This window comes from Crocodylus siamensis, chromosome 4 (assembly GCF_052110815.1).
Source record: "Crocodylus siamensis isolate JL-2025a chromosome 4, ASM5211081v1, whole genome shotgun sequence".
NCBI lineage: Eukaryota > Metazoa > Chordata > Crocodylia > Crocodylidae > Crocodylus > Crocodylus siamensis.
Genome location: NC_143398.1, coordinates 128061405 through 128082985, shown reverse-complemented (window position 1 = coordinate 128082985; position 21581 = coordinate 128061405). Strand labels below are relative to the sequence as shown.

General features: G+C 43.3%; 1 protein-coding gene across 4 annotated transcripts in view; it reads right to left on the bottom strand.

Annotated features, from left to right (window-relative positions):
* The window catches only part of PARVG (parvin gamma), a 42430-nt gene extending 21129 nt beyond the window's left edge, over window positions 1-21301 (bottom strand). Inside the window, exons 1-8 of one of the 4 annotated variants that reach the window (XM_090043775.1) lie at window positions 20738-21227; window positions 18828-18893; window positions 11045-11140; window positions 10466-10530; window positions 6085-6187; window positions 1896-2036; window positions 1425-1540; window positions 504-559 (exon numbers count right to left, since the gene is read on the bottom strand). In XM_090043775.1, the coding sequence (XP_089899901.1) occupies window positions 504-559; window positions 1425-1540; window positions 1896-2036; window positions 6085-6187; window positions 10466-10530; window positions 11045-11123 (560 nt within the window). In that variant the 5' untranslated portion in view covers window positions 11124-11140; window positions 18828-18893; window positions 20738-21227. Of the gene's footprint in view, window positions 1-503; window positions 560-1424; window positions 1541-1895; window positions 2037-6084; window positions 6188-10465; window positions 10531-11044; window positions 11141-14996; window positions 15622-18827; window positions 18894-20737; window positions 21228-21269 lie in introns of those variants that run through there. The other 3 variants (XM_090043776.1, XM_090043774.1, XM_090043777.1) reach the window with 3 other exon arrangements.
* Between the last annotated feature and the right edge of the window lie 280 nt (window positions 21302-21581).

The following is a 21581-nucleotide window of genomic DNA, read 5'->3' as shown; positions in this document are numbered from 1 at the left end:
ATCTCACAAACTAGGCAAAACTTAAAAATTATTTTCTTTAATTCCACATGAAAAAATGCCTAATGTTGGTAATGTAATAATAATGCTAATAAATTCATAATAGAAGTAAACCAGGTTTGGTTTATGCTGTTGCAGTTTTAATCTTGGCTGTATAAACCTAAAAAGCTTGGCTTACAAATACGATGACATTTTTTAGATCTTTCTAAGATAAATTAAAACCTAGTAAGGACTCTACAAAATGAATAAGTGCTTTTGCTTCATGCAATAATTCTGTCAGAATAGAGTTTCCTAAGCCTAACAAATACTGATACAAATTATTTTACAGATTGTAACTGAACAGCAATCAGACAAGTACTACTGTTATTCTTTTGGATAACTTCAGTTTAATATTTAGGTTTTTTCTGATTGGTTAAGATGTTATGTTTTTAAATAACCTCCATGATGCTTTTGGCAATAAATGAAGAAATCATGTAAACCCTTCCTAATTGTACATCCCTGCTTACTTGCAATCTGTGATATATTCCACAGCATTTTCCATCTTTAGGCCTTTCGCTGTACGCTGTTAAACAAAAGCAAATACAGAAGAATTATATTTAACCACCGTGGTGAAGCAAGGAAACCTGACCTTGATGACTTCCATGAAAGGCTGATCGTCATCAGTGAAGTGTGTAAAATATTCACAAATGTCATCCTGACTTAGGAGCCTAAGCTCCATTTTCAAATATGACACTGGGTGCATCTACACATGCATAAATACACTTTTCCTAATGTGCATTAAATGGAGTACCTCCAATGTGAGGTACTAAAATGTGCATGAGGCTGCCCTAATGTGCAGTACCAAAAAATGCACATTTTTAAAATTATGCTTACTACACAGTAGCTTATTTTACTGTGCATTAGTGTAATTGCACAGTTCTTTACATGACATTTTAATGCACAGTAAAATAGGCTTCTGCACATAAAAGTGCACGTGTAGACACGTCAACTTACTTTCAAACAGATTTAGATGCTAAGTCACTCAAGAACATTTAACTGTTACCCCTAAAATTCCAAATCCTACACAGGTGAAGGGGATGGGTCTGTAAATTCAGAAATCACTCAGAGGCATCACTAAGAGCTGTCTTGCTTCATTCAGATTCTGGGTTCTAAACTGATCAGTAATGAATGGCACTTTTGTCATCCTCTTTGTTGAAGCTTTGGAATGCTTGCAACCTGTTAAGCTACTTGCAGTTTTTGCATCTTTTCCCAGTAGTGTAACTGAAGGAGGGGATGGGGGATGATGATGACGACAACAGTCCCAGCAGAATGCCTTTGTGAGGGAGGTGGAGATGGCTGCTCTACATGTAGTTATATTTTTTTAAATAAGCTTAATCTTGCAAGGGGTCTCTGTGGCCTACAGTAGCAAATATAAAAGACAAAGTTACCTCAATTGTTACTACTTCCACATGAATATTTGGAGGGATAGCCAGATCAGGCTGAAAGTGCTTTGCTATGGCAATCAGAAGATGTAATGTGCTCAGTAAGTCCTTCTTCAAAATTGCTATTCATATAAAGAGAAGATGATCTCATAAGTAAAATGCAAGCTCATTACCACCTCACAGCAATACTTTACATCCTTGTTGTGCCCACTGCCTGAGAACATACAAGTGTTCCAGATACTGAGCCTCCACATACTGTCACGAAGCAGGTGTATTAGTCCCATTTTATAGCTTGGGAAGTGAAAGATGAGTGACCTGCCCCGTGTCAAATCTGCACCTCAGCTAGGACCTGAACCCAATTCTCCTGACTCCAATTCCAGCATCTTTCCTTTAGCAGCACCTTCCTAGTTCACTAAGATCACAGAACACAGAATAATCTTGTGAGAGAATTTCCTTCCATTTTACATCCATACATACAATCAGTACTCCATTTCAGCTGGCTCTCCTCTAGTTGCAAACACTTGGTCACAGCTTCTAGAATCACAGTAAGTTTCTGTCTCTGCTTGCTTTCTGTCAGTGCAATCTTCTCAACGTCTAGGCTGAGAGATCCTAGCTTTTCTGTGTGAGATAGAGGAAAGAAGAGGAAGATTGTGTTTTAATAACAGCCTGAAAACAATGCAAATATCACAACAGATGTACCAAAAGAGCTTACAGCCTGGACATGCAAACATTCTTATGCTGATGTAGTAACCTATGTGTTTTCTACACCAATGGAATTACATCAGAATCCTCAGTGGGCAGGTGTGCAACTAACTTAGGGCAACTACAAGCAGTAAGTAGCTATTAGAAGACTTCACTGTTGGGTAGGTAGCAACAAAGGCATAACAGGGTGGCTCAAAGACCTTCACAGCAGCTGCCTACAGCTATGTTTGTGCCCCACACAAAGGCAGCATGTGGGCTACTGCCCTGGGTACCTCCCTTCAAATATACTGCTAGGTAGCAGGAGAACAGAGAAAAATCCAGTTTGAATAAGCAAACAGCTATTCTGGGATATCCTGCAGATAGATAACATTAGGGTGACCGTATGTTCCAGTTTGCCCAGGACAGTCCTGGATTTCAAAGGCTGGTCCCGGCTGGTTGGTAAAAATTAAAGACAGGAATCCCAGAATCCCTCATTTAGAGGGTGTTTGAACCATGCTCTCTTGCTTCCCAGTAAATGAATCTAAAAACCAGGCCACAAGCTAGGCATTACTCCAAAACTTTTCCAGACTACCTTTAGAAGCTGGCTTGGGGTAAGAGGGTACTTCTCCTCTGTCTTACTTTCAGCATGTATGAATGCGGGCAGTGCTATTTAACCACTGGGGGAATAAAATCCCAAACTGTATGTAAGTGCTGCAAGCTCCAGTTACACAGCTGCATGCATACCATGTAGGACTAGGTATAGACATTACACTTTTACCAGTATAAGTGATCGGAAACCAGTCTATACCCATAACAGAATATAAGTTTGGCATACATAGTCTTGTTTAAAAACATGTCGGAACCCGTTCTAAAATCTGCCTCCCCCGACCACCAAAGGGCAAATGTGCATTCTGTTCACTACCAATTGAAACTACGCCACTTACAGAAAACCACATAACTTGGATGGTTTCCACCTTGGGCTTTTTAAAGTACCTAGCCTAGGGGCTCAAAGCAGAATAGGATTTTGTCCCATGTGTCATTCATGTACACCACTGCAAATAGATCATGTGTCCAGGCATTTGATTTAAGCAATCAGCAAAACTAAACACACATAGCTATAGAATTGCTTGCTATAATTGTTTTTGCACAGATACAATCTTCACTCATGCACAGCCTCACTTAGGTCACTACACTTTGCCCAGGAGTCTGATTTCAAGAGTATAGCCACAGACTGCCACATGACTTACAGCAGCTCCACCTTCAGATTTGCCAAGAGTAGCTGGAGTATTCCAGGGAGCATTTTTTTCCTGCCAATTTCTTTGCTAAGCCTGTAGCTCCTTATATGCAGGGAGAAATGTTGGCCATGGATATAGTATCACCTTTCCAAATCGCAAAAGAAAACTCATTCTATTGAGACAGACCTTTTTAGGAGATGTTAGCAGTCAGCAGCTGCACAAGCCCCAGTGCAGACAAAAGAGAGTGAAAGACAAGGTAATGACAGCAGTAACATTATAGAGGGAGTGATAGGCCCCTAGGCCCAGAGTAGGCACTTTTTAGAGACCCTACATCCTCAGGTATAAGAAAGAAATGTCGGTTCATTGAAGTGAATAGTTACACTGATTTATACCAGCTGAGGTTACAGCTTGAGCAAGACTTTAAATGTTTTGTTTGGTGTTTTTTCCTTTTAAATAACACCACCATCACCCACAGATAAAAATGTGTAGTTGCAATCTTATTTCCATCTGAGGTTTTTGGTAATATTGTAGCAAAACCCCCAGTTTTTCTTTTCTCTCTCTCTCTCTTTTTTTTTTTTTTTAATGCATTCCCTCTCCTTCCCCAACCATTTCTGACTTTTTCTCTCCCTCTCTATTCCCTATAGGTAAGTACAAGTGAGCTAAGACATAGGATAAGCTTCAGCATTTTATTTTGGTAGCAAGTTGTATTTGTTTTGTTTTTTTCTCCTTCTTTATATTGTATCATTATTATGTTTATATTGATTTTTACTGTTCTATATTACTGTTTTACTGGTACTATATGATTTAGGCCTACATATGTAAGTTAGCATAAGTCATGTCAAGTTTCCATTTTGTTTGCCAAGTCTTCATCTTTTCCCTGTGCTCTGTTGTGTAACCTATGACTCAGACCGATCCTTCCTATGCAACTTGGCTCCCAGATGAATGGGGATGAATGCGGGTGCTTGAGAGACAGTGGCAATATGTCTAAAATAGCTCCTTCTGAGTGACCGAACCATCAACACCAATACCTGGACCAACTACCCAGCCATTGGAACCACCCTCAGCATTCAAGAAACAAAAGATGAGGCAATCCACCATTGTGCCAAGGCTGCATATGCCCAGTAAGAACACACGGAACCCTCTTGAACAGGGCTGACCTTGCCTGAACAGGCTTTCCCATAGAAGATCACAGGTAGTCTGCCCCATAAAAGAGGTAGTGAAGACTGACTCCTTGGGACACCCTCTCCATCTGCACCAGCACCATACTACACTACCTCTCCATTCAGAGGCCCTGCCAGCAACCCCCCCCCCCGGACAACACCTACTGGACAAAGACCTCTTTCCAGCCTGGATAAGTAGCTATCACCCTGTACCCCCTCTTCAACCAAGGACTTGGACTCTGTTTCTCCTCTCTACCTGGACTCCAACCCTTTCACTGAGTCTCTTTCTCCTTCTGCCATTGAGAAAGAGAGAGAGAGAGAAATGTGTGTGTGTGTGTGTACCAATAACTTCATGGGGCTGTGTAGCATGTTGTCCATTTAATAAAACTGTTATTTGAACCCTTAAGTTGGGTTTTGCTTTACTACGGTTCTTGCTGTGCTCCAATCCTGCTCCTCCTCCCTCTAACTTCCGTCTCATTTCTCCTTCTCCTGGCTGGCTGCCACCTCCAACACCTGTCCTGAGCTCCTCTCTGCCTGCAAACCCCCTGTTTCTTTGCCACCGTCTTAATCCCACTGCCTTTTCCCTGGATCTCTGCCACTGCTATTGCTTTGTCTCCGATGCCTTTTCCCCTGAGCTCCCAGGTTTCTGCCTCAGTTTCTTTCCTGGCTGTCTCCTCCTTGCCACTGGGCTTTTTCCCTTGCACTAGTGACCCTGAGTAACCCTGGGGCCACTTGATCTTATGTAAACCCAAACCTCAGTTCCTCCGCCAGCTTCTCTCTAGACCACCGGTTCTAATCCTGGTTCTGACAACTTTCACTCCCTACACTTTAACACTCTCTCTCTCTCACCTTAACCTTTCCCCAAGTATCCCAGGTACCCCAAGTACACACATACATACTGTACCATCCAAGCTAGGAATGCGTGTGTGTGTGTATACAAGTGTACACATATATACACAAATTGTGTGTATGATATACAAATTAGTAATCTGTGTATGCATAATGAGTATATGGGTATTGACAACTGATTTTTGTCCAACTTTTGGTGTGTATAATGTGTAGGTGCTTGAACTGGTGATAGGTATACAAGTGCCCGAGTTGGGGGGAAGGACGGGGTGCGTGCACCCCGCCCCCCATTGATTTATGTGTTTGTATGTGTGTAATTGTGTCACATCCTCCTGTCTAATAGCAGACTATTGAGATCCTGAGAGTTGGCCTGACCCCACAGGGCAACAATATTGCAAATCAGAATCAAGCTTCTGGTTTATGATGCCCTTGACTCCTTTCAGAGGTATTGTGACCTCACACTTCAAAGACAACCATTTTATTTTTTGAATTAAGGATGGAACAAAATGACTTTCCAAAATGAAAAATAAAAACAATCAAATATTTTCTCTAAATTGCAATTGTAACAAAATGTTCACAGTGTCGTGCTTTTCTTTGTTTGAATTAGAAAGAGGCATTAGCAGTCAGGATGGTGCCAGCAAACATAACAATTGTTACTACAGGTTGTGCACTTTTATCTGCAAGTTCCTGAATGGAAAAGCCTACAAGACTTTCTTGAGAACTAAGATCAAAGAGGCAGCTTACCCAAAAGATGATGAAGTATCAGGCCATCAAATAGATCTTCCTCCAGTCTTTTTATTATTATGTGTTCCTGTTTCAGGGTTGAATTAATCCAGTCAATCAGTAACTGTAGGGAAAATAAGAAAGTTGGCAGGTACTGATGCAAGAAAATGGACAGCCATGCTTTAGCAGCAACAGGGTGCATCTTCCTCCTAGTTTCTCCTGTCCTGCCTATTTTACCTGGTTCATATCCTGGTCTTCTCTCTTATAGTTCCCACACTATTTCCCTTTTCTATCCCGGGTCACTGTCCAGCTCCGTAATCTATCCCCCACCCATTCCTTCTGTGACATTTTGAGGTAACTTCACAATTTCTTATTTCTGCTTTCATGATTCTTCCTTCTTTTGCCAGAAGAAATGGATCAGGAATTCATGAGCTGACTGAAAAAAAGTAAGTATGTTTCTGTGCATATCACAGTTCCTTTTCAGTCAGTGCCTGATGTGTGGGGGTCTCTTGGGGTGAGAAACCAAATATTTCAAATTCATTTCACTCAGCAAATTTTTTTCATCCAGAGAGCCTGCTGCAAAGGACAACAAACTAGGATTAATTTTCCTGGACACTAAATCTAGGAGCTGAGCCTCAGTACCCAGAAGCATGTCCATGCCTGTCTTTTAGTCTTTGCTGACAATATGTAACACACAACAGCAGAGGGATAACATTGCCTACGGTGTTATCTAGGAATTAAACTCCAGTGCAACCTCTTAACTGTCTGCATAAATATTAGTCTCAAGCATGAATGATGCAGTGGGAAGACCAATCCAATGCTACTGGTAGACTGCTATTACAACATTTTGTTTGAAACACTCTACAGCTATAAGATCTTTAAGTAGGGAGTAATAATAAAGCTCTCTTGGAATCAGTTCCAAGACATTGGTGGCGTAAAGTGGTGCTAAAAGCCTCTAACCACAGCTAGCTGCAAATACCAAACTCCAGAAAATGATTATTTTTATTATAAAAAGGTAGATTGAGTGTGTTTTGTGGATAATATACTCTGCTATATAGTGGGTGCATCTATGTGTGCATATTAAATTCATGTGAATAAAACTCTGGAGCTTACTCCAGCCCAAATAAGTTGCCTACTCTACCTTAAATTATGCTCTGATCCTCCAGGGGATCCATCAACTGAGGCATACCCTTACAGAATCAAAGTCTGTGCTTGTAAGCATTGTATTTCCCTTGTTGGTTGCTGTATAAACTACCTTCATCATTAAACACCATTTGTACTTACACACAGTTGTTATTGAATTAACTAGCCAATTGCCCATCATGTATGACGGGGGGGGAGGCGGGGAGGATCTGGGATGGAGGGCTACTACCTAACGCTGCCGCTGTTCTGCCTCTTGCAGGGAGCGGGCTGGGAGACCCAAGGGCAGCGCTGCTGGCCTTGGCTCCCTTACCCTCTGTCCAGTCCTTGCTGCAGCTTCAGAATCATGGCTGTGCTCCCCCATGCTTGGAGCACTCTGACTGGCTGCTTCTGTCAGCCAGAGTGCAAATAAAGCATGGCAGGCAGGCAGGCAGGCAGGCTTAGGCTTTTATAGTATCAGAATATTTGTTTACATCAAAGGAGAAAGTAGCAGTTTCAAAACCTTCCCTATTAAGAGTTGTAGCATGCAAGCATCAACTGTACTCATTGCTTCTCAGCATTTTGGTGCTTTTTCTGATGATGCCAATCTATTTGGCAGATACACATTAAGATAATGCATCTCCTTTTGTGGGTGAAAATGACATCTTAAATGGTGGGTGTTCTCTCTCTGGTGGCTAGGATGCATTTCAGCATTTCATAATATTTAATGCTCAGATGATGGAATGCTATTCTGTCTATGTAGAAAGGCAAAAAATGTACATGGGGCACAGAACTAGGGCCCCACACTGACACATTTGCTAAAAGCAATAGCAATTACAGGCTGAGCTAAAGACCCAAGGCTCTGAACTGGAAAGGAACTCTCTTATCTCTGTGGATCAAGGAACCCTAGGTATGTATGTACGTATGTATGTATGTATGTATGTAACAGACCTCCTCCCCCTTGGTGCTCAACCTGCAGAAATATGAGATGTTACACTGATGAGCTTTGATTCTTTAGCTGGTTCTATGGTCCATACTCATACCCATCCTAATGAAAACCTATTCTGAGAAAATAGGTGGCATATTAGCCTTGTACTGGCTCTTTGCACAGAAATGAAAGCAATCTTGAATGAACTATTATTTTTATTTTATTAGACCCTTTTGCAAACTATTATATATCACTACTCTGAAGTTTAATTGCTCAAAGAACAGCATCAAAAAGAATAATCATAATAAAAAAAGCTCTGAGATGTTTGAAAACTTCAAAAGAAAGTAACAAACAAATGCTGTTCAGTACTGACAAACTCTGAAAAAGTGTACATAACATTAAAAATCAAGAGAACCAGAATTTTCCCAGACTAAACCTGTCGTCTTCAGCTAATACTTAAACTCTAAGATTTGATGATGCATCAAACTTCTGCAGTTCAGACTAAGAAGCCTAGAGCAGTGGCATAAACAGATGAACTGCATTGCTGAGACAAAAGTTATGAGCTCCCTTATTCACCTGCCTTAAAATATTCTTTTAACAGCCATCTCCCCAGCCTACAAACTCAGGTAACTCCACTTTACCTCCAGCTACTTCAGTCTTGCTGGGTGGCAGAACAAAAGAAGCATATCTGAAAATTTAGGCAGAAAGAACAGGCAGGGAAAAGGAAGAGGAATAAATAGATGCGTTATCCTCAAATTGTGTTTTACCTGTAGTTTAATATTCATGGCAAAAGTGACCCATTTTGATGCTTCAAAAGCCACCCTGATAACATCATCCAGTAGGATCAGGAAACTAAATAGTACCCCCAAATGTGTTTCTTTGCTTCTCTAAGGCAGGCAGAGACAATAACCCCATCTCTCTCTCTCTTTTTTTTAAATCTCTTCCTTAAAGGGTCAGAGCTATGACCTTTCTGAACAAGAACAATCCTTACTACTCCTTGATGTGCCAGATGGCAGCACCGATGAGCAATGCAAAACAATCCCTCTTCCTCAGACAGAAGGAAAACAGATAAATCAGTCACATCTGCAGTTTAAGCTTCTGTAAAAGAAAATAGTAGGGCTGTGCAACGCTTCGGTCCCTGATTTGATTCGGCAGAGATTTGGCCCAATTTGGTGGCCGAATCTCTGAATCTGAATTGAATCAAGAGACCCGTTAATCTCTCTGAATCGAATCAGAACCCTCCGAATCAATTCGGAGATAGACACAGCTTTAAATGTTTTTTCTACATACCTCAAGGTAGCAGGTGGCTCATGAATGCTGCGATGCTGGGTTGCACGGAGCATCCCATAGGAGTGTGGGGGACTCCCCAGCACACTCAGCAGCAGGCCCAGAAGCACTTCCAGTCCACTTCTGGGTCTGCCAGGGAGCACACTGGGAGTCCCCCTTCACCCCCCCGGCTTGGCAACTGGTGCTTTCTGGGTCTGGGGACCACCTGGGTTCCCCCTGTGGCCGATCACTAAGCTGGGGAGGGGAATGGGGGGACCCCCCCAGTGTGCTCCCTGGTGGACATGGGAGTGGATTGGAAGTACTTCTGGTCCACTTCCAAGCACATGAGGGGGCTCCCCGCAATCCTGTGGGTCACTTCATCTGCCCCAACATTGCAGCATTCACGAGCCATGCCTGGTACCTTGAGGTATATAGAAAAAAACATTTAAAGCTGTCTCTATGGCCAAATCACGGATTCTCCCAATCAGCATCAAATCTTCAGAGGTGGAGTCAGCTGAAATCGGATCAGGGACAGTGATCCAAATCAATGAATTTAATCACTGTCCCCGATTCGGGCCAAATCCAAATGCGATCAAATATAGCTTCCTTCACAAACCCCTAAAAATAGGTTAAACAGTAAAGCTTATAAAAATCTTCAAACACTGAAGAAATCCTTTATTTTGACAGTTTTGGCAAGGATGAGCTCAATGTCTCTTATAGGGTATATGAATCCTTCCTCTATACCAGTTATCTCCAAACTTTTTTGATTGCGCACCCCTATCAGTAAAAAATTTTGAGTATGCATCCCCAATGTATGTATATAAATATACATATAAACAGAAGTTCTAATATTTTCTTGCCACACCCCAATGGATCGTCTTGCGCACCCCCTGGGGTGCGCGCACACCACTTTGGAGACCACTGCTCTATACCACTTTCAAATATTGTAACAGAAATCTTCATGCAAAGAGTACTTTAAGCAAAATATAATATAGAAACAGGCACATGTATTCATAGATTTGTAAAACGCAAGTCTATAGAATGTAAAAACAGCAAGGATTTATAGGTAAGGAATAAAAGACATGGTACCACTTGTAGTCCTTCCAGTTTGGGGTCATTGCGTGAGGCTGGTTTTATGACTTTTTTCTTTTCTCCTATAAATAGAACAAAAATGTATTCATTATACTCATCTGCTGTGACTAATGCAGTTTTTCTATACCAAATACCATCAGTTTGATATTACCCCATTTCCCTGATTGCAACATGAAAAAGTGCAGTCATTTGTAATGTTAACAGATTCCCTCTGAGGAAGAAAATGGCATATCAGATCATTACAATTGCCATTATATATCACCTTTTCAGGGAATTCAAAAATCAATGAGACCTAAGTGATACTTTCTAAAAATAAAGAGAAAAGCCGCATTTGGCTTGATTGCTGTGCATAAAATATAAGCCTCAGTTAAAAGGATTTGCCAGAACTTGCATTGCTTCCTCATGACCTGCCTCAGGAGAGCTGGAGACCAAATTATATGCAAGAGGTTTACTTTCACTTGATTAAACCTGAGAATACTGCTGAAAAACACATGAAATTCAATTGTACAGAGGACTTCTGTCCGATTCCCTGGGTCCCACCTCTGTTTCTTTAGTCCTGGTTCATAAAACACATACCTTGAACAATGTCATTCTCAAATGGCAATTGATTAAATGCAGTAGGCTGTGCAAAAGCATTGAGAAAGTCTGGCTCCATTGTATTATTTTTCACTCCTAGAAAATTGAATGGAAAAAACATTATAAACCATGGTAGAACCAAAATGCATCCTGAAGAGGAAATCAGTATCCAGTGAAATGAGTTCTTTCAAGTTCCTTTGGAGTGTTTGTGCATGACCCACTTTTAAACACGCTGCAGAATAAATATATTGAAGCAACTTTTAAGAAAAATAAAAGTTAATCAGGTTTTTCTCCTCCTTTCTTTTTATCATCAAAACATAGAAGAAAACCACTACAGTATACAAGAATCTCTTAACTCCAGTCAGTTCTGCTTCATCTGAATTAGATTAGCAAAAGCCTATTTTAACTCAGAAAAAAAAAAATATCCTATGATCTGAGACATGAGCAGGTATAAATCATAAAAACAGTTAGAACTTAGATAGATGTTAGGGGTGGGAAAGGACCTTACAGATCATCAGGTCCCGCCCCCTGCACTTGAGCAGGAAAGACTGCTGGGATCAGATGACTTAACTGATTGAAATGAATAAATCATGAGCATATTAGGTAGCTTAGACTGCATGCATTTCAAAAAGAAATTTTTTAAAAAGGCAGACTTTAAAGTTATTTCCTTTCCAAACCACTGTTGCTTCCCCCATGACAATTCATCATAATAGCTTGACAACTGCAGATAGGATTTTCAAAATAGATGGGAACAGTGTAAGAGAGCAGCAGCAGCCACAATGAATTCGGAAGAGGTGCAGAGAGGATAGGGACAGTCTCCTGCACACTCTGGAACTGATCCCAGGACTACTCAAGTCTCTAAATTTCTCTGCTGCCAGCAAGTATTTGTGAACTCCTTCCACCAATTTGTCCCACTTCTGTTCTTCTCAGCTAGGGACAGACATTACACATAAACCAGTTTAATTGATCAGAAACTGGTTTAAACCTAAAACAGAACAGATGTTCAGTGCACATAAACCAGTTTAAAAATGGCTGAAACTGGTTTGAGATAAACCTGGTTGAATGTAGTATCATACTTAACTGATTTGGTTCAAACCAGTTTATGCAATGCATGTCCCAGACCCCATGCTCTCTGGGCTGGGTGGGGCTCTCTGCTCCACAGCAGGGCTGCCCCTCCCCTCTGATCTCTGGCTGGAGCTCCAGCAGAGACTTGCAGGCACAGCATGGTCTGCCTGGCTTCCCCCTGCCCTCCCCTCGCTGTTCTCTGTTCAAGCAGGAAACCCCCCCTTCCCCCATCTCCCACACCAGGGATCCCCGCCTAATGGACCATAGGCATGTGGTATGCTAGCTAACACAGATGTGCGTGTCTCCAATTTCACTGGGACAGGCAGACAGAACAGTGACCACTTAGGGCTGGTTGGAGCTAAGCAACAGATCAGTTGGTAAGCTGTTTAAGAGGAGTTTGAAGTAATGGAGAGAGACTACTGTTTTGCTGATCAGGTGATAAACACTGTTATCACCCCCCTGCTGGCTTGCTCACCTGTCAGTTCACTGCAGACAGTACAAAGAAGCAGGGAGAGATTGAAAAGCTCCATATCATCAACAGAGGCATGCACTACACCCTTCCCCCTTGACTCAGAGTGCTAGCAGGGGCCTGGGGTCTGGCAACACTCCTGCTCCTTGAGCAGTGAGTGGGGAAAAGCCTGGGATGGTGCAGGCAGACCTCCTTAATCAGGACATCCTGCTGGGGTCTGGTCACAACCTCCCCCCGCCCCACACATACACACTCAGCTCAGCTCAGCACTGTGCAAGGGAAGGAAGGGCTGCTCTAGCACCCCTCAGCTTCTAACCTGAGCCACTGCAGGTATGTGCCTGAATTTCCTCAGTTCAAAGAGAATGTCTGTCCAGTTAGAAACCAGTTCAGCCTAGCCAGGTTAAACTAACTTGCAAAGATTGAATCTATTCAGGCCTAGGCTTTTTCAGTGTCTGTCCCTAGCCCTAGTGACTGCACTATCAGTGCGGTTAAATTTGTATCATAATGCTATCACACAAAAGGGAAAAGGTCAAAACAGCCTTAAATTGGCAGATTTCCTAACTCTCAAGTGCTTGACATTAAAAAAAATTGCAACTTTTCTTGGAGGAAGGAGGAAAAGCAAAAGGAGTATGACAGTCAGGGAAAGCTGTTAGTTTAGCCTGTCAAGATTAAAAAGTTAAAAGATGCTTAACAGTATTTTAAAATTTTTGAGGGATAATTAAAAAGCAGCTCATCTTTCTTTATGCTGTTTTATAATGCATAAAGAAGGTATTACCTTATTAAAATAAAGATAGGATACATTTACATGTATTTTGGCAGGAAATCAGAGTTGCATGTGATAACTGAATTTATAAAAGAGATTAGATAACTGTGTAATTAGCTAAAATATGGGCAATATAATCTTGTGCTTCAGCATACAAGCTAGTCATCTGCAGGGGTCAGAAAGGAATTACAATTATCTTTGCTGCCAGCCATACATAATCATTATTGTTTATTTTTTGTATTGCAGTACCATAGCTGCATCATGCAAGGCTCAATACAAACACATACTCTGAGATATCTGCTTCAGCAACTGTACACTGCAAACAGAAAAGGGCTAGGAATGGAAACAGCACTGAAGGACTAAACAAGGTACAACGTAGAGGTAAGGGCTTCCTCTGAGTTGTCATCTCTTGACCCCCAGTGAGGTGGAGCAGAATACCAGATGTGATGGAAAAATAGTCTAACGCAGGTACTACAAATGATTCTCTGCTACAGAAGGGAAACACATTTCCTTCTTATTAAAAAGTATCTTTTAAGTTTCAGACCAAGAAGGGGAACAGTATATTTAAAAGAAAGCAGAGCTCCCCTTTTTAAATGCTCACCTGTGAGCACAGGGTATAGAATAATTCATAGGCAACAGCACTGCAGCAAATACTACTACACACAGTACATGGAAGACCTCTGATGTCACATTCCTGCTTTGATGCCCTAAGTATCTTTGTATCACAGAGCTGTTCCCAGCATCTCTCCCTTGAGTTCTAGTAAACATACAGTGCATTAAGAACGCGTGTACAGCCTTTGATAGTTTATTTTTAAAATATGCTTAGAGAGAAAGAGAACACTATAGGGAAATTCTGATTAGATATTTTCCACACATGGACCTTGCAAAAGAAAAACCACAAACTTCACAACAAAATGCCACAACAATTAAAAAAAACCAAACTACTGCTTGCTGAAGAAATGGGGCAGGAAAAAAAATAAATTAGAAGATGGAGCCATTCATTTTTTCCTCTAATATAGACAATTATGTACTTGACTGAGGAAATGAACTGAAAGAAAAAAAATGCACGTAATATAAAAGGACACTTTCAAATGCCTCTGTGTCAGGTACCTAACTCCAGCTGATATTAAGGTAGGTGGTATGGTAGGCCAGTAGGGGATGCTTCTGCACTAAGCCACCCACCTCACTGCACCCGATCACCTTCCAGGCTCCGAGTGCCTCCCTGGGGGCACCTCATGTTTAGCCAGACTCCTTCCTGGAGCACACCCGCAAGCCTGGGGGGTGACACTGCCACCACCCAGGGTCTGGATTGTTTCTAGGCCCTATGCCCCCTAGGGTACACAGGCCTGGTAGTCCTAGAGGGACTCAACCCACTGCAAGAACCTGGGGTGCTTCCCTTAGTCTGAAGCACAAATGGTGGTCTCCTTTAGTAAGCCAGACCAAGAGGACCCTAAGGCATAATCTAGACCTTTTCCCAATAAGTCTCCCACACTAGGTACAAAGGAGAAAGTTATTGATTACAAGTAGTAGGTTTGGAATACGGTACAGGGTAGAGCAATATCAAAGAATAACCCTCAGAGCAAACAGTGGCATGGTAGCTTTTGATCATGCATCTGAGTAACTACAAGCTATATATCTAGTTAGAGCTCACTCACAGGTATCATCCAGAGACTGACAGAGCTTTCCTCTGGAGGCAGGCAGTTTGTAGTGTGTCCATTCATTTCAAGAGACAGAGACAGCTGCTCTCAGAGTCTTCATCATGGCTGCCACCTCTTCTCCTGGGCAGTCTTTAACTTATGAACTTATAAACTCATTTACCTGATCCAATGAAGGCCAGAAGTTGTTGGCTGCCAGCCAACCAATTTGAAATGCATCACTGGTTGCCAGGTAGACTGGCAGGATCTCTACCCCCTCCATTCATGATGTCATTACTTAGAACAATAGGGAGTTTAAGCCCCCACCCATGTGTGTGAAGCCAGGCACACAGGTCACTTCACTTACTTCAGTATGCTGCTTAGCCACTAGAAGAACAGAAAGGTGAAAAATCAAGTTTGAAAGAGAGAGAAAGGGGAAAAAAGCTGGCACGAGGGGAAAAGGAAGGAGGTTGCGATTGAAATCCTTAACAGGAGATAGGGCTGTGTGAAGCTTCGGTAGCCAATTCGATTTGGAGGAGATTCAGCGGCCAAATCTCTGAATCTGAATCAAATTGGGAGACCTATTAAAAGGTCCAAATCAAATTGGAAGCCTCTGAATTGATTCAGAGAGATTTGGTACTGATTTGGAGATTCAGCTGTAGACCAAACAGGCAGCAGTCCTCAACCATGCTAGACACAGCTGCCTCCAGCTGGTAAGCCTGTTGTGGTAGGCAGAGGGGGGAGGGAAGAGACGTTGTGGGGGGCAAATCAATGCCTCCACAGTGAGGGAGGGATTGGGGCTGGGACAAGTTGCCCAGCCAGGGTGGGAGGGTGTGGGACTCAGGGAGGGGGGCTCCCACTACTGCATGCCGCTGGTCCAGGAGGGCATGGGAGCAGGTTTGTGCCTCTGGATCTGCATGGGGCGGGCTGGGCCGGGCTGCGCTTTGGGAGACTAGCCCCAGAATCTCACTGCTGAGCTGTGTTCCGTGGGGCAGGCGGAGACAGGGCTGTGCTCTGAACGGCTAGCCCCAGCTGCAGCCCAGAGTGCAGCCCTGGCTCCACCCGCCCCGCAGATCAGTGGAGTGGGGGCTATGGAGGGGCTGCAGTCACTCTAAAATTTCCCACAGCCCCTGCTGCCAGCCTCACCCCAATCCAGGTGCACATGCCCACTCCCATTCCCTGCCACTACTCACACAGCTGGGATGAAGCTGCAGCTTGTCTGGGAGGCATGGAGTTCCTGGAACAGCTTCCACCACTGCATGCAGCTTGTCCAAGGCAATGCACTAGCACAGTCCCATGCCTCACTTCCCCAGCTGGGCAAGTGGCAGGAGGACATAACCCCTGCTCCCTGTGCCTTCTGCCCAGAGCAAACCGTGCTTGATTCACACCCCCTCCTCCCCCCACTGGGCAAGCACAGCAGGGCACAGCCCCTGCTCCTAGAGCTGCCGCACCTGTATTCCCCACCTCCCCACCCCAGTTGCACAAGTGGTGACAGGGCAGAGCCCCCACTCCCAATGATGCCGTACCCATATTGCATACCCCTCTGGCCTGGCTGGACAAGCAGTGGCAGCGCAGAGTCCCCACTCCCAGCGCTGCCATACCTGCATCCTGCACTCCCGCACCCCAGCTGGACAAGCACCGGGAGAACAGAGCCCCCACTCCCAGACCTGCTGCTCCCGCATCCTTTGCCCCCCCCCCGCTGGACAAGCAGCAGCAGGGTATATCCCCCACTCCCAGCTCTGCTGTGCTTGCATCTCATGCCCCCCCCGCCTAGCCAGACAAGCAGTGGCAGGGCAGACCCTCCACTCCCAGCACCTTCCACCACCCATCCAAAGCACAGCCCAGCCCAGCCCACCCTGCACAGATCTGGGGGCACATGCCTGCTCTCATGCCCTCCCAGACCAGTGGCACATGGTGGAGTGCACTGATGGGAGCCCCCCTCCCCGAATCCTGCACCTCCCCACCCTAGCTGGGCAGCTTGTCCAAGCCCCAGCCCCAATACCTCCCTCACTGTGGTGGTGTTGATCTGCTCCTGCCACAGCCCTTCTCTCCCCTCTCCACCCACCACAACAGACTTACTAGCTGGAGGCAGCCATGTCCAGCATGGTCAAGGAATGCTGCCTGTTTACTCTATGGCTGAATCTCTGAATTAGCGTTGAATCTTTGGATCCCAAAATCAGCCAAATCGAATTGGAACAGTGATTCAAATCACTGAATCAAATTACTGTCCCTCTGAATTGGCCAAATCTGAATTGAATACTTGTCGCTTCACACAGGCCTAGTAGCCACTTGTGGCTTTGAAAATCTCCCTCATCTCTTCTAAAACACACACACTTATTAGAACTCAAAAGTTAGATTCTTTCAATTTTGCTTACTTTTTATATCCCACATTTCCTTTTAATACTTACATTAAAGTAACTTATCCTATTCAACACCACTGCTTACATTTAATACAACAATGGTAACTAAAATATAAAAACATAAATTCCAGTGGGCCAGACCACAGGTCCATCTAGCCCAGTATTCTGGATCTCATAGCGGCACCAAGCAGATACTAAAAAGGAACGACTATTTATGTAGGGCCTATCCAAACTGATCTGTCTCCTTCACCTCTTCCCTTACAGCTTCCACCATTCACAGGCCTAGGAAGTGTTAATTTGGGGGTGTCATTCTTTGCAGGTTGTGTCTGGTTGAAACACCCCCCCCCAAAAAATAAAAATAAAAAAATCAGAGCCACCTTTGAATATTTGAGCCTTTGGCATCTCATTTTCTCCATCTGCAAAGTAAACAGAGTACACTACTGCACAGGGAATCTGAAATAATTCATTTGTTAGAAGACTAGACTGAAGTTTCTCCTGTGTAGCAATGGGCAGCATGTAGCTGTGCTAGCCCATGCTCCGACTACAGACTGAATTGTGGCTCAGTAGCAGCTACAGTCACCGGTATGGGTTGCAAATCTCCCCACACCTTCGGGTATGTGAAATAGCCTGAGGAAATCATCTTCCCTCCTTGCCCCTTTCTTACACACACACACACCCCATCAAAGCCCTTCCCTGCAGTAGTAGCTCTGTAGAGATTTCTATCCCAGATGTGCCCTGATCTCCGATACAAACCATCTACAAAAGGCATGGTTACACATGCCATTAACTGGCAGCAATAAACTGTGGAGCTTATTGATTATAAGGAATTGCTTATAAGGTTTATAAAGCAATTGCTTATAGCAGGGGTCAGCAACCCCTGGGACGCGTGCCAAACATGGCACGCGAGGCCATTTTGCTTGGCACACTGTGGCTCTGGGTAGCTGTTGCCAGTGACGGAGTCTGGGCTGCTTCCAGCAGGGCTTGCAGCATCTCCCAGCTGACAACGGCTCCCCAGAGCTGGGGCCAGCTGCAGCCGGGAGGCTCCAAACAGCTGTGCTGGGCTCTGGCATCAGCTCCGCACCCGCGCATGCAGGCACGCCTCAAAGTGGGCGGTGCTGGAGGTTCCTGCACTAAACCACCCTCATGCCCCAGCCAGCCAACTCAGAATCTACACATGATAATGTGTCCAAAAAAACTCCACAGCAGGGTAATTTATTAGCTTTGTGTCCTCTAATAGGGGCACATATGCAGACACTGATATGTTTACTGGGAAGTTAATTAGGCAATGGAGCAGTAAACATCTCATGTAGACATGCCCAAAGAGGAATAAGGAGGTGCCCTACAGGCCTTTAAACTCCTGCATAGGCCTTTGTCCTAATTGTCCTTGAAGTATGAAATACATAAAGGGAAAGTGGGCATTAAATTACAGTATGTCATTAAATGTACAGCTATGAACACTATTAAAAATAAATGCATTCTTGGTAACCCTTACTTTTAAGGTAAAAGTGAGCTGCTAGGTGATCTCTGTGAAGTGACCAGGCCCTGCAGATCTGGCCTTCTGGAAGATAATAAGATTAAATTATGTGCCAATCATTTCCCATCCTCCAAGTTTCTACACCTCATCTTTAATCCATGCCTATCCCTTTTACTCATGTTCTGTCCTTCAGTCTTTCCCCTTGAAATTTCTTTCCATTTGGCTATTTCCTTCCTCATGCCTCCCCCTGGCTTCCAAAAACTGGTAATGGGAGTAGAAATTATCATAGGGCTGCCATCACATTTGTGGCCATCACACTGTTTACTCAGCTTCTGTGTTCTACTTGTACCCCAACATCATGGGTATTTTGTCCATTTAGACCAGGGGTGGGCAAAATCTGGTCCATGGGCTAGATTGGGCCCATGAAGGACTCAATTTCTCAGCAGCCCCAGCCTGCATCACAGCAGCTGGTTTCCACAGAGACCCCAGAAGCAGTGGGGCTGTGGCAGAGTGGGGCCATGGAGACTGGTCCCAGGAGTGCTGGAAGGGCATGTAGCTGGGTGGGGAGCTGTATCCTGCCCAGCTCTACTCCACCCTGGGAAGAGACATGCAGACAGTGGATCAGTTCTGCCCCAGCTCCAGACCACACTGTCACCACTTCAAGATCCCAGCCCTGACCCTGGAGCAACTCCCTGCCTTGCCAGTGCTGCTGGGGCTGGTCTCCATAGAAAACCTGGCCCCATGCTGTCACAGCACCACCACTACTGGGGTCTCCATGGAAATTGGCTGCAGCAATGCAAGCAGAGGCTGCTAGGAAATGGAGTCTGGCCACCAGCCAGACCCGCCATTTTGTCCCCTGATTTAGACTCAAGCTCTTCAGGCAAAACTATTTTCTACTCTATTTATGAAACAGACTCCAATTTTTGTTGGGTCCTTATTCACCCTTACAATAAATATCTATGCTATTATTCCTGGTCTCAGTTCCCAAGCTAGCCAAGGTTCAGAATGCTGTGGGCTATAGCTATAAAAGGAACTTTGTCCTGCTCAGCATCTTGAGAACTCAGGGGTCCTGGTATTTCATAGGAACATTATTTAGTAATAACTTATATTTTGAATTGGGCCCTACTGCATTAAAAAATTGATACATTACATTTCACCTCCAAGGAACAACTCACAACACTCGTGTACATCACAGACAGCTGCCTTCTAAATAGTTATGCATTGCACTAAGAAAATAATGCAGTAGGAAAGTGTTTCAACTTTTCCTATTTCTGTCCTATTTCTATTTCCTATAAGGAATGGGAAAAGGGTTAAAATTTAGGTCTCATACAAGCAGGACTGTGCATTTACTCCTACAAATTTCTGCAACACATCCTTTTATTTTTTTCTTCATTGCTTTTTATTAATATACTGTTTGATTTAGCCACACATTCATGTAAGTAATATTTATTAGTACATGGAAACAAGTTTCACACTGAGACAATTATGTGACTATTGTTCATAACTGGATTTGCTGTTGGAGTGTTTAAATAATTTTGGGCCTATTATCGACTCTTCTAGCAAAATTATATAGTTTTGTCTACTGGTCTCTGTTACTGAGACAGTATCAGAAATTTAGATCCTGATCAAAACAGCAGCCTTTTTACTTATCTCTTTCTGATGGGATAGCCATTGAATCAGGCTTTGCTGGGTCAAGAGTTGGTGAAACGTTGTGTGCTGTAATGCAAGACTGCCTTTATTGATGGAAAGAGCCAAGACATTGTTCTGCTAGCAAAACAAATATTTCTGTGAGAAAGTCAAATTACTTCAACCTTCCTCTACAATGTCTTTACTATCTTATTCCCCCAAATCATTTATATATAACATTATGCTAGTAACGGTACCACCTTATATATAAATCTAGTAGAGAATATATACAAAACACTTACTTTTGCAGGCAATATCACTGTGAAGTTTAAACTTCGTAATTTCCGGTTTGAAAAAGACAAAAGTGCTGCTGGTAAGCTCAAAAGATTAATAAAGAAATAGTCATCAAAATATTTTGAAAGAGAAAGCTGAGACATAGGGAATACACCTAATTTTATAGTGCTGGTGCTGGAACGCACCAGTTAGAAAACAAAACGAGAATGAAAAAAGACTAGGTATTTTGCACTCAGTTTAAAACAACCTTTTACTTCCTCATTGTGTACTATGGTTTTCAGTGATGACGTTGTCCTGTCGTTTTAGCAGGCACAAGGAGTTTGTGCATGAACACTGTTTTATGTAAAATCACTTGCAAAAAAGTCTTCTTTAACAGTTCTTTTAGTGTTCCCCTATGGTCTTTTCAAGGCACAATTTATGAGAAAGGAGCATGCAGCCTATTAGGAAAGCTTTCCACAGATTTGCAATTGAAATTGTTGCCTTCCATTGAAAGCAGGTTGAATATTATACATAAAGGAGGTTACACATAGGACTACTTACATTTGGAAAATGAAAGCACAGTCCCAGGACCGAGAACCCTAGAGATGGTATGTCTCAGCACTTGTAGACCCCAAAATAAAATTTAACAGCACCAAAGGCTTATCCAAAAATCTAGGTTTTACACTGCCCCTGTATCTCATTCTCATACTATGTCAACCCACTTCAAAAATATCCAGTAAATATGAAGAAATTGTTGACATTCTCTTGTGATGATAGACTGCAATGGGGGCAAACCTTTTCAGCTGGCATGCCACAGATTAATCCTGCACTCTCCCCAAGTGCCACGCCAATCCTCTTCCTCTGCCCAGTCTG